The following is a 13,988-nucleotide window of genomic DNA, read 5'->3' on the forward strand; positions in this document are numbered from 1 at the left end:
CTACCACACAGTGTCTTAGCTTATATTTTAGCTATGTTTACCAATTAAAATTTTAAATAAGAGCTAAAAGAGTTTTTCCCAAAAGGATTACCTTTTGTAATGCTACTCTGAGGCAGAGAAGTTCTGTTGACAGCATTCCCAGCCATTAACTTGTTAATACATTGCTTCAAGTTTTTATTATAAGATCATTTCATCATAGAAACAAATGTTATAATGGTTAAATTTGCTGACTAACCCACCATAGCCAGCAGAGACACTTTTAGCAGCCTTAAGTCCTTGAGTATTTCAAGAGTGGGAATGACTTATATGAAGTTCCTATTTCTGATGTTCTTTCAAAATTGTAGTAAGGTGATACAGGGTTTGAAAGCTGTGCACATGCATTGTTACGTGGTATACTAAGGTGACAGAAGAGAGAGTAAGTATATATTAAAAACTTTAAAGTTGAGAAATACCACTTTCCATACCTACCCCAACCCCTTTGTGCATATGATAAGCAGTGATGTGAAAAGTCTTCAATATATTTTTTTATTTAGGCAAAAATATGTGAATATATTTATAGTATGATCCTTTCTGTGTTTCAAAAAATAATAACATTTTCTTGGGAGGATGTGTTAATATTAGTCATTTCTGGAATGTAAGACTTGGAGCATGGGGGAAACTTATATTTCTCATTTTATACTCTTGTGGAATTGAATTTTTTTTTTTTTTTTTAAGATCATAGCATGTATTCATATGAAAAAGAAGCTACCATAAAATATGTACTGTATTTTCTTGTTATAAATGTCTTGGGCATCTTTTTATTTTTCAACTGTGCTCTTTCAATGTAACTAGTTATGTAATTAAAGAACATTACTCATATGGTGATTAATATTGCCTCTAGTAAACATTTCAGTATACAAATTACCCCTTTCATAATGTTGTTTACAGTGGGGTTATAATTATCTTTTTTTAATTTCTGTTGGTCTCATCAATTATTTTGTTAAACATAAAATTTAAGGGAAAAGATTAATTTATGTGAGTTTAACATTTTAAGTCTGGTTTTAATTCCTTATTTCTAATTTAAAACTCTTTCAGATGACCATCAGCTAAATATTTTCGCTATATTATAGAAATCCTGATTTGTGTTAATATTTGGAATATAGTTGTTCCAAATTTTCTTTTTGCTTTGTCACAATTTTCAGAACTATGGTTAGAATTTTAGCATGCCAATTATAGCAATCACGGCCTGTACCATGTTTCCTATATCTGTGATTACAAGTTTTGTCGGAATTCTTATAATTGCATATGTCTAAATAAATATAATTTAATAATCTTTACTTTTGCAGGATGTAAGTTGTCCAACAAGGCAAATTCCTACAGGTAAAAAGCAGGTGCCTTTGAATCCCGACCTCAATCAAACAAAACCTGGAAATTTCCCATCCCTTGCAGTTTCCAGTAATGAATTTGAACCTAGTAACAGCCATATGGTGAAGTCTTACTCATTGCTATTTAGAGTGACTCGTCCGGGAAGAAGAGAGTTTAATGGAATGATTAATGGAGAAACCAATGAAAATATTGGTAATTTTAATTTTAATAATTTTACTAGATTTTGTCATTGGAGGTTAAGATGATTAATGAAAATGATTGAACCAGTATATCTTTATAGTGTTCATAATTTTGTATTATTTTTGAGTTATTTTAATAATTTAAGGCATTGCCATTCCAAGGAACAAAATGATGCAGAACTAGAAATAAATTGCATGTGTTCTAATTACATGGCCATTTTTTGCAAATTTCTGATGGTCTAATGAGATAATTTTATGGTAAATTGCCCAGGCTCAGAGACTGTTGGCTATTGTGCTATATGAGGTATTTAATTTATACGTGATAAAACATATTTCATGTAGTGAAAAAAATAAATTGAACACTGGATGGAAAAGACTGGCATTTTAAATTAGTCTCTCAGCAAACAATAAATTCACCCCTCCCCAATACTGTGGAAAATTTCATACATACAGAACAGTCAAAAGGATTTTATAGTGAACATCTATATTCCCACCACTTAGATTCTACATTAATATTTTATTATACTATTATACAATAGATTGGTTATCACATCCATTCCACTAGTTCTGAATCACCTTTGATCATTCAATCAACATATAAGTGCTGGAGATACAAGGATGATTAAAACATCTGTCCTATCCTCAAAGGCTCACAGCCTTAAATATGGAGATAGACATAAAATAAATACAGTTGACCCTTGAACAATGCAGGGGTTAGGGATGCCTAACATGCCCTCCCTGCAGTTGGAAATCTGTGTATAACTTAAGCCCCCTTCATCCTCTGATTCCAACTACACATCAGAAATACAGTTGATCCTTTTAACGGGGTTTGAACTGTACAGTGTGTATAAGTGGACCTGAGCACTTCAAACCTGTGTTGCTCAAAAGTCAGTTGTATTTACAGCAAAATGATGAGGGGCATAATAGGTATATGTGAAGTTCAGTGGAGAAGCACCTTGGAAGAAAGAATCTTTGGGTCTTGAAGTATCCTTTAAAGTTCTTGAATAGTAACCATGAATGAAGAGGATTTTTTCTCCTAGCCTAGCAGGATCATTCTGAACAAAAGATAACGTTCACACAAATGTGGAGTCAATGCCAATGAATGCCACAAAGTAAGGATATATATACTTACATATACACACACACACACACACACGTGTGTATATAGTTTTTATATGTATATTATATGCATATAAAATATATAAAATATATTTACATTTTTATATACATATAAAAAATAAAATCAAAGAGTGTTAAATTTGGATATTGCAACTTAAGTGTAATTTATACTTCATTTGGGATAAATATGATATGTTAAGGAACCACAAATCATAAATATGACATTTTTGCTTGAGTATTTGATTCATGAGACATGTTTATCAAATTCAGATGTCAATGAAGAACTTCCAGCCAAAAGAAAACGAAATCGTGAAGATGGGGAAAAGACATTTGTTGCACAAATGACAGTATTTGATAAAAACAGGTAATATTGATGGACAAGTAAGGCTCCCATAATGTTTTTAGATATGTTTTTATTCTGAAGCAGAACATGATGATATTTCTTTGCCTTTATTTCTCTTTATTCTTATGACTGAAAAAAAATTTGTAAATACTGAATTTTTCTTTTTATCACATAGAAAGCAGCAAACATACATAAGGAGCTATTTGAATGGCTCAGTTAAGATGGTTTATTCAACAAGTATTTTCGGAGTGCCTACTCTTTCTCGTACACTGTTCTAGGCAGTGAGAGTGCAACAAAATCCCTGCCTTCATGGAGCTTAACTTCTAGTGGAGGAAACCCCCCTCCAAAAAAAAAAAAAAAAAGAATTAACCAACGGTGCTTAGTAGTGAGCGCTTTAAAGAAAAAGAATAAATGGTTGTTTTATAGAGAAGGCCTCTGAGAAGGTAATAGTTGAGCAGATACCTGAATGAAGTGGGCCCTGTGCAAATCTTGAGATTATGTATTTACTGAATTAGGTAAGAAAATTGTGTGTAGTCATTATTGTATGGCTCTGTATGCATTTGGCATACTGTAGCAAAGAACACTTGGATTTATAATCTTGGCAGTTTTTATTTGAGAATGAAGCATCTTAGTGCCAGTGAAAGAAGATCTAGGAAGCAAATGCAGCATTCTTTTTTGACAGCATTGAAGGTGAAACTTAAAACATGCCATGATTTCTTGTCCAGGCTGCTCACTGTTGGCTAACACAGTTCACTGTCAGGTATAGGAGAAAGCCAAGAAAAGCAACTAGTATATTCCTTGTACTCTTTTAAAAAGTACTAGATTGTTGCTTTAATAGCCACCAGGTAAAGAAAGGTACAAAGCTTTTAATAGGAAGGCAAAGATGATTAGGAATAATACCACAGATTTTGGCTACTGTATTGTCTTAGAATATATCACTTAATGTTAGTTAATATTACTACTGGCAGAATTGATGTATCTTTTTTAAAGCCAGAAATTTGTGAATCAGATTTAAATGGAAAAAAACAGAAATGTACTAGGAGATAGTGGTTGTGTCTGAGAGAGAAGCAATCAGGATGTGACACACTGGGTTTCATCGATGTTGGTAAATGTTCTGTTTTAAGCAACATGGGGAGGTACATTGTGTTCTTTTTAAAATTCTTTACATACATTTTACCTTGCATGTAAACATTTCTTACATATATTGTGCTTTACATAGATATTAACATATTCCTTATACATGAGAAATACTGCTTTTTTAATGATAAAAAGTACTGTGGAGGAATTTTCTCTCATTTTTAAAATCTCCAAACCTATAAAAAAGTTAAAAGAACACTACAGGTAATTAATGCCCATTCACCTAGATTCATTAGTTTTTAACATTTTAACACATTTGATTTATTTGTAAGTATTTTGTTTTTGTAATGAACCATTTGAAAGTTATATTATGACACTCTATTTGTCCTTAACGCTTCAGGACGTAATTCCTAAGGAACAAGAACATTGCCTTCCTTAACCACAATACACCTATCATATTAAGGAAATTTAACTTATACAAATACAATACTCTCTCCCCAATTAACCCCAATAATGTCCTAAAGCTGTTTCCCTCTATCCCACCAATTGAGGACTGATCTGTATAGCAACTTGTCGTTTGCTACGTCTATTCAATTTCCTTTAATTTGGAGTATTCTTCAGGCTTTTTTGGCTTTTTTGCCTTTTGTGACACTTTTTAAGTGCAGAATGCCTCTCAAATTCGACTTTTGTTAATGGTTCCTTAATGAATAGAGTCAGGTTAAACATTGGGGCAGTAACACTGCATGGTGACATGTTCTTTATGCAAATCACAGACACACACACATTCGGTTTGGTCACTTGGATAAAGTGGTATTCACCATGTTTCTCCATTGTAACTACCTATTCCCTTTAGTTCGTAGTCTCTGTAGTAATACATGAAACTGGGTTAATGTCCCTTTTCCCACAACAGCCTTTTACCCAGTAGTTTAGCATCCATTGATGATTCTTCCTTGAATAAATTATTCTGTGACAGTTGCCAATAATAACTTTTTATCATTTCTTCCATGTTTGTTGGAAGTTTCCTGTAAAGAAGAGCATTCCTTCCCTCAACTTTGAAAAAAATCAGTATGGATTAACATATTCCATTTTTATTCATTCTGCTTTACTCTGTTCATGTGGTTATTCATTTTAATGCTCAATGTCCCAAATTTGGTCAGCAGGAGCCCCTCTAAGTAGGCTCTTGTGTCCTTTGGACTTAAATGCATTCGTTTTTTTGTTTTTCCTTATTTTCTAGAATTGGCCATTACTTGAAGGAATCTTGGTTCCTTTTAGTAGAGGAAAAATATTTCCAAGCCAAGATCTGGGGAATTAGACATGTGAAAATTCTCTTTATAGTCTCAGATATGAAAGTCTCCTTAAAGAATAACCAAAATTCAAATGCTATAGAAAAAGTATGAAATACTGAGCAAAATAAACTTCTTATGTAAACAAAAACATAAGCCACGTCGAGATGAAAAGGACAAGTTGGGAAAATTCATTTCAACTCATACTATATAGCCGTCTTGTTAATAAGATCATAATTTTTAAAACCTCGGCCCAGTGGATGAACAAGAGATAGAATAAAATTGTTTATAAAAAAAGCCATTCTTAAACAATTCAAAGATATGACATCTGATTATAAAAGTACACTGAGAGGCTATTTTTTTTTCACTTACCAGTTTAGCAGAGATCAAAAAACTTATTAAAGCATTATTGATGAGGCTGTGGAAAAAGGGCTTCCTCATACATTGCAGGTAGGAGAGTAAATCGGATTGAATGTGTCAAAGGCAGTCATAAAATAGAATATTATATAGTCATATAGACGTGAGGGAAGTTCCTTTTCAATTTAGAAGTATATGAATATTATCTGTTCAAGTAATAAAATTAGCTTTTTGAAATGTTAGGTTGAATAGCTTTGCTGATATATGTAATTTTGAAATACAATAAATTCAGGTAGCGCAGCATAAAGATAAAATTAAGTCTCAAAATCATTTGGTGGTAAGAGTCAGTCTTTGAAGACGGACTACCCAGTTTCAGTTGCTAGCTCTGGTTACTTACTGTGTTATCTTAAGGCAAGTTACTTAACCTCTCTGTACCTCATTTTTCTCTTCTGAAAAATGGAGTAATAGTATCTTCATAGAGCTGTTGGGAGAATTAAATGAACTGTGTAAGTTTTTAAAATAGTGCCTGGCACATCGTAAGCACTCAATAAATGTTAGCTGTTATCATTTAACAGAATTTCTCTCTAGACTGATGAAGAGAAACCAGATTCTTGCTACATACAGTTAATTCTTGAGTATGGTTGAAGAATGGTGTGTAGGGTAGTAGTAGTGTTACCAGTGTTTAAAAGTATGGAAAAAATAATATAAACTATATATACACACACACATATATGTACATACACGTTAAAACTGTGCTGTGGGTATGGGTATTAAATTTGATTCTTTGATTCAACTGTTATTTCATTTATTCATGAAATGTTTATTGAGCACCTATATGTGCCAGGTGCCCCCACGATCTTATAGTTATTAGAGTCATAATCATAAATTATATTACTGGTCAATTATAAAAGTCAAGAATTCTAATTCAGATATTTACAATAGTTAAAAATAATAGGCATAATTCTTAGTGGTCCCTATGGCAAGTATTGTAACACAGTTATCAAAAAGTATTTTTAAAAGTATAAAGCCTGCACACCTGCTTTATACTCAATATTTAAAACTTACTAAGTTTTGAGACCTTAGGCATATTATACTTTAAGTATTTAAAGTTATATCTGAGTAGCTACATTAGTGAAATAATTCACTAGTAACAATAGTTATTAGTGTAACTCATTAAAATTGCTTTTGTCAAGAATGGAGTGTAGGTATATCTTAAAATTTTGTCGGGTATATCAGCTAGTTTATAAATTTAATAAATGCTTTTTAGTATAAATCTAAAGATGTAGAATTTGTGTACTTACAATAATACATAGGTTACTTTAAAGTGTATGTGTTTGTCTAACAGGCGCTTACAGCTTTTAGATGGGGAGTATGAAGTAGCCATGCAGGAAATGGAAGAATGTCCAATAAGCAAGAAAAGAGCAACATGGGAGACTATTCTTGATGGGAAGGTATGGACTGCTTAGAAGGTTGAGCACGTTATAGTTATGAACTCCCATTTTTGATTGATGTTTTCTTCCCCAAATGCAAATCCGTTGTTGGAAGTAGAGTCCTTTGTTTTTATACTTTGGAAAACACAAATAAAATTATCTAGTCAGAGTATTTAATGGAAGGCATTGTCCTTGGAGCCAGACCAGGTTTAGGTATCCACTCCTAGCTATGTGGCATCTGGCAAGTGATTTAAGCTTTGGGTCTCGGTTTTCTCATCTGTAAAACGAGGCGTAGAATTGATGGATTAAATGAAATAATTAATGAAATACTATTAGCACTGCGCCTGGCATAAAATAAGTGCTCAATAAATGTTAACTGCAATTTTAAATCCCATTCATAGTAACAGCAGGCAACATGATAACTAGTGATAAATTTATCAAGAAATCTGCAGAACTTAGGTAAAGCATACTTAAAATAACTTTTAAGAGACTTAAAAGAATAAGTAGGCATACGTACATTTCTTGAATAGGCAGACTCAACAGAATAACATCATGTATTTCTAAATATCTTCTGTCAATGTATCATCACAAGCAAAATTCTAAAAGGATTTTTTCTTAATCCTTAAAAAATTAGTCTCAAATTAACAGCAATCTGTAGTAATACTAAGGAAAATTATGGAAAAGTTTTCTGAGAGCCTTACAGATAGTAGAACATACTATAAAGTTAAAAGAACTGAAATTATATGGTGTAAGCATGGGAATAGACAAGTATATCACTAAAGCATAGTCCTGAAATAGCTTCATGTACTTTGGGAAGATAGTCGTGGTAAAATAGGTGTTAGATCTGTATGGGAAAGAAAGACTGACTTGTTTATGAATTGTTACAGAACGGGTCTAGCCATCTGGAAATAAGCTTAGATCTAATAAATATCAGAAAGCTCATAAACATAAATGTAAAAATTAACAATATATAACTTTAGAAAAAAATATAGGGGAAGGTTAATATAATCTTGCTATGAGGAAAGCCCTTCTAAGTATGATACAACAGCTAGAAAGCATAGAATGAAAATTACTAAAGTGAATCATTTCTAAACTGCTAAAATATAAATTTAAAAACATAGACCGGGGAAATATTTTTAATATTCAGAAAGCTAATAGTATGAATACGTAGTTTTATAAATCAGTAAGATAAGCAATCTAATTAGAAAAATGGGTAAAGAACAATTAGGCAGTTCTTAAAGTAACAAATATAGATAGCCAGCAAGCTTTTAAAAATATATTCAACCTTATTAGTATTCAAAGACATGCAAACAAAATCAGAGATATTACTTTTGACTACTAGTGTGACAATAATTAAAAAGATTGACAGTTTATAATTGGATATGTGAGGACACACTCTCAGTGCTTTAATATAAGAATAAGTAGGTACAACCTTACCAGAAGGCAGACTGGCAACATGGATAAAAATTTAAGTTGTGTATATAGTCATTAACAATTCTGTTTCTACAATTTTACCACAAGGTAGTAATAGATAACTGAAAAGATGTAGGTAACGGGTCTTGTCAATTTTTAAATAGTGGAAAATTAGAAACAGCTTAAAACTAAAAAGCCATTAAAAAGGACAAAACTTTGACAGGAACATTTCCATGATATTTAATTTTTATATAATAGTATATATACTCCTACTTTATAAAATAAATGATAATAGTGATTATTTACAAATGATGGGATTTTATTTCTTGTTAGTTTTTCCCAAGAAGTAATTTGAGGCAATGTGAAATGGACTTCTTTAAGTCAGAGCATATAGATTTGCTTCTTTTTAAAAGCTCTGTGGTCTTTTAAATAAATATCCCATAATTTACTAAAGCAATGCTACTTGAATGGTTAACGTTTTTTACATTTTCAAAAATAATGAATATACTTAATACATGTATCCTTTTGCATTGCAAATATTTTTATAAGATAAATTCCTAGACATGGACTTACTATGTGAAAACTATTTTATATGATCACATTTTTACCTCATTCCAGTGTAAAATTAGAGTTATAAGAGGATTATTTATAATAAAGATATAGAAGGAGTTAGGCTTGTATGGCAGTAATATAAATAGGAGCTATTGAAAGTTTCTATAAAAGGGACTACTAATATGAAAGCCTGAGAAGATCATTTGACCTCATGGATTGAGAAGTAAAAATTAGAAGCAGGGGGAACAGCTGAACTACTGTAGTAATAAGGTAGTAAGGATCTATACTTGATGATTGTATTAAAAAAAAAATAGAGGTCAAATGTAATTCTGAAATTTTTTAGCTTAGGGCCACTAGAAGGTTGATAATGCTAGGAACAAAAATAATTATACCTGGGAAGGAAAGAAAAGATAATAAGTTCACATCTAAACATTTTAGTTCAAGGTGACATTGATATCCAAGTGGTGATGTCCAATAGGTGGTCAAGAAATATATGGGTTTAGAGCTCAGATATAAAGAATGGAGAACCAGTTTGGGATCATCAGCCTAATTAGGTATATCATTGGGGATGGGTAAGAGGCAGGGGCAGATGGCTAAATGTTAGCTGAGAATTAAGGAGAATAAGAGAAGAGTAAGTAGTCTCATAAGTGATGAGAGGTAGAGGAGAAAAGCCAAAATGGTTGGTTCAGTGTCCCAAAACACAAAGAAGAGAAGCAAGGGCAGTCATCAGTGAAGCGAAAAGAAGGCAAAAAATAAAAGATAAAAAAAAATTACTAATTGCTATAACTGTTCAATTTAGAAAAAAATTAATTGGTCACCTAAGAGTGTTTGCAAACTGAGAGGCTTTGGGCACCAGAGATTTTTGTTGTCGTCGTTTTTAAAGACATTTTAAATTGGTTGCCAGCATAAAAAATGGCAAGTTTTCCCATTAGAACTTGGATTTCTGACTTCTTTTGAAAAATCTGAAAATCTGGTTGTGTTGGGCCAGTGTTTGCATGTGGCAGCAATTCAGTTACAGCTGATAAGTGACTCCCCTTTTTAGACAGCCTGAGCTCTCCAGTACTACAGTCTCTATTGTGCCATATATTTACTTGCTAGGCCATCTCTGTAGGCATTTGGGGTTTTCAAGGGAAAAAATCTGTTGATTTAAATCAAATTCACATTAACTTATAATCAGTTATTATTATTATTTTAACTTCTATAAATTCTTTTGATTCATTATATGGAATCTTCACTCTTCTTTTTTTCTTTTTTAAGAGGCTGCCTCCATTTGAAACATTTTCTCAGGGACCTACACTGCAGTTCACTCTTCGTTGGACAGGAGAGACCAGTGATAAATCTACAGCTCCTATTGCCAAGCCTCTTGCCACTAGAAATTCAGAGAGTCTCCATCAAGAAAACAAGCCTGGTTCAGTTAAACCTACTCAGACTATTGGTAAGAAAACATTGCCATCACAGTAATGCTTTGCAGAGTTAAGATTTAGGCTTTGGATTAATTCATTTGTCTTTTGCTCTAATAGTTATTCTTCGAAGAATATTATTAGAGAGACAAATTATGAGCCATAATAATTTAGGGGTCTCTTATGTTAAATGTAAAGTTTTGTATTAAAGTACAGATCAACAGTCCTTTATCCACAATTTTTGTGTTAGATGTGTCTGGGAATATTTTTCTTTTCTCTTTTAATTTTAGAAGCATTTTACAGTATATGTGCCATGTACTTTAGAACAACTCTAGATGAGGTCTGTAGATAGCCTTATGCCAATTTAGGACAAGTTTTTCCACTAACGCTGCCTCAAACTCATGAGAAAATGATTGGTTTTCAGAACTTTTTAGAGTTTGGAATTGCAGCTTTATAGGACTTTGAGATCATATACTATTTATAATTCATATAAAACTTTATGTTGTAGAACTGAATTCAGTATTTCAGAGTGATTTTATAATTTTAGGGCTGGAAGAGGACCATTATAACCTGAATTTTACCAGGTTAAATTTTATAGTAATTTTTTAAGAAAAAAAAAATTTATAAATGGAATTAGCTCTGTTGGGTTAAGGTCTAGGTTACAGTGGTCTGTCATTTTGTATCTGCCTTATAGGAACACTATCTTTGACCTAAGAGTATGCATGTGTTTTTATCTAAGTTTGTGTAAAGAAGACAGAGGCTTAAGACAGCTGTCTTTGAGATTACCACTCTTGTCCATTTATTGTATGCAAGTCATTATAAGAGTCAGGTTAAAAAGATAAAAAATGGCCATGTCAGAGAAAAGATTTCTCAAGTAAATTGTGGTCTGAGCACTTCTCAAAATACTCTGTGGCCAGTCAAATAGGTAAGTTTCAAAGAAATGGCGAAAAAAAGTTTTATACAAAATTATACGTATGAAATAGTTATGTTAGGGAAGATGAAAACATTTTAAGTCTGTAAAGAAACCAAAATTATTTTAATGATTGATTATCTTTTGGATTTGTAATGATATTAATACAATCATTTTTTATTGAATCTCTGTTAAACCAACATTTGATGGATGTCTGCTCACTGCTTTGCACTGGAAATAAAGACAAATCAAAACCACACTATGACCTGAAAGTGCTTAAAACATTACAGTGACTACGTATATTTACTTGGGTTACTTTTATAAGGACTTAGAACATAAGAGGTGGTTTTTAAAGGAAAAGTATAGCTCCTACCAATAAAGATCTTAATATCTAGTTAGGGGTGCTGATTAAGGGGATTGTTCACTTGAGGGTGAGAACAAAAATTATGTTAAATACCACTGGTAGAATTCTGTGAAACTTTTCATGTTTAAGTGTTTTCACGAGATACATTATCTCACTTTTTAGAAACAATTATTTGCATTAAGTATAAAAGTATATATTTTCAGCCGTTAAGGAATCATTGACTACAGATCTACAAACAAGAAAAGAAAAAGATACTACAAATGAAAATCGACAAAAATTAAGAATATTTTATCAGGTAAACATAGCTGACCCTTTTATTTAAGTAATCATGAAATGCTTTTGTTTTTCATGTTACACCTAAACTCTTTTGGATATTTAAATTTAAAAAATGTCTCTAGCTTGATTTTTCTTTTAAATTGTTTTAACTTTTTAAAGGTGATATTGAAACAAAATATTTTGAGATGTTTAAGTTGTAGATTTGCTTCCTTTATTTTTTTTTTTTTTTTAAGTTCCTTTATAACAATAACACAAGACAACAAACTGAAGCAAGAGATGACCTACATTGCCCTTGGTGCACTCTTAACTGCCGCAAACTTTATAGTTTACTCAAGCATCTCAAACTCTGCCATAGCAGATTTATCTTCAATTATGTTGTAAGTAACTTGATTTTTTTCTTACCAAGACTATATCATACATTATAAGACAACTAATTGACTTAAAAAATTGTACTTTTTACAAAATACCAAAATTTCTGCTTTCAATGGATTGTTGTATGCATGAATTACAATAATTTGGAGTTTATGCATATTTACATAGTGTACCTATAGTGACACATAATCCTCACATCAACTCTTTGAATTAAGTGGTAATTTCCTGATTCTTACTTAGACAAGAAATAATTTAAAAAGTTACCAAGCCAATTAATGGCATAGCCAGGATTTTAACACATCTTTTGAGGTTCTGTGACTTCCTGTTTACCATGCTAGTATGCCTGGCTTATTTTAGTTTTCAAAACTAAAGGAAAAGTATGCCTTCGCAAGTACTTTTTAAATTAATTGAAAGTGAGGGATAGATATTTAGGGTAGGATAATTAATATTTTCTTTTCCTAAACACCTTGGCATTTTTGTTACAGTATCATCCAAAAGGTGCTAGGATAGATGTTTCTATCAACGAGTGTTATGATGGCTCCTATGCAGGAAATCCTCAGGATATTCATCGCCAACCTGGATTTGCCTTTAGTCGCAATGGACCAGTAAAGAGAACACCTATCACACACATTCTTGTGTGCAGGTAGGTAAAAAGGTCATAGAACAAAAGTTTTTTCTCCGACTTTTATTGATGATAGTGGAACAAAGGGGAGCCAGACAAAGATAGTATTTAGGTGGGAATCATTATTTCAATACTGGCTCAGCCTCTGGGGTGGTATATACTACTTTATAACCTTCCCCAGCTCCTATTTCTACAGGGTTTTCTCACTTCCTCCTTACAGCTTTTTTCCTGTGTTTTAAATGTTAATGTCACTATGGTTGTAGTGGTTAGAGGGATTAAAGAATTCTAGTGGAGGTTGTTGTGTTCACACCTAGCTAGAAACCCATAAGAAAAGAAGGTAATCTGTTTGGGTGGTGTGCAGTATAAAGAGCCCTATCCCTGTCATTTAGTATTATATCAACATTTCTTTACATTAGGCCAAAACGAACAAAAGCAAGCATGTCTGAATTTCTTGAATCTGAAGATGGAGAAGTGGAACAACAACGAACATACAGTAGTGGACACAATCGCCTGTATTTTCATAGTGATACTTGTTTACCTCTCCGTCCACAGGAAATGGAAGTAGATAGTGAAGATGAAAAAGATCCTGAATGGCTAAGAGAAAAAACCATTACAGTAATTATTATTATCATCATCACTATTGACAATGATTTTAGAATGTTATGATTAAATGATTTTTGTTTGAAAACTAATTGTTTAATATGAATTAAACTTTTGGCTTAGTGTAAAGGAGCTTTTTCTAAATTAAAGAATTCAGGAATCCACAGTTTTTATAATTGTGTGGTTTAAACAGTTACCAAGTAAAGAAATACAGATTTTCTTGTGACTTCATAGTTTTTTTTTCCCCATTTTATTCATAGGTAACTATTTCATAACTTAGGATCTCCTTTTAAAATAACTGCTACTAGAGGTTTTTAAGAAACATT

At 32.0% G+C, this 13,988-nt stretch overlaps 1 protein-coding gene across 3 annotated transcripts in view; it reads left to right on the plus strand.

Annotated features, from left to right (window-relative positions):
* SUZ12 (SUZ12 polycomb repressive complex 2 subunit) overlaps positions 1–13,988 on the plus strand; it is a 37,335-nt gene that overhangs the window by 18,535 nt on the left and 4,812 nt on the right. For all 3 annotated transcript variants that reach the window (XM_016152497.2, XM_016152498.2, XM_016152499.2), the window contains 8 exons: positions 1,326–1,557; positions 2,934–3,027; positions 7,069–7,174; positions 10,376–10,553; positions 11,996–12,087; positions 12,302–12,445; positions 12,926–13,083; positions 13,479–13,677. In XM_016152497.2, the coding sequence (XP_016007983.1) occupies positions 1,326–1,557; positions 2,934–3,027; positions 7,069–7,174; positions 10,376–10,553; positions 11,996–12,087; positions 12,302–12,445; positions 12,926–13,083; positions 13,479–13,677 (1,203 nt within the window). The remainder of the gene's footprint in view (positions 1–1,325; positions 1,558–2,933; positions 3,028–7,068; positions 7,175–10,375; positions 10,554–11,995; positions 12,088–12,301; positions 12,446–12,925; positions 13,084–13,478; positions 13,678–13,988) is intronic.

Source organism: Rousettus aegyptiacus, unplaced genomic scaffold, assembly GCF_014176215.1.
Source record: "Rousettus aegyptiacus isolate mRouAeg1 unplaced genomic scaffold, mRouAeg1.p scaffold_m13_p_6, whole genome shotgun sequence".
Taxonomy (NCBI): domain Eukaryota; kingdom Metazoa; phylum Chordata; class Mammalia; order Chiroptera; family Pteropodidae; genus Rousettus; species Rousettus aegyptiacus.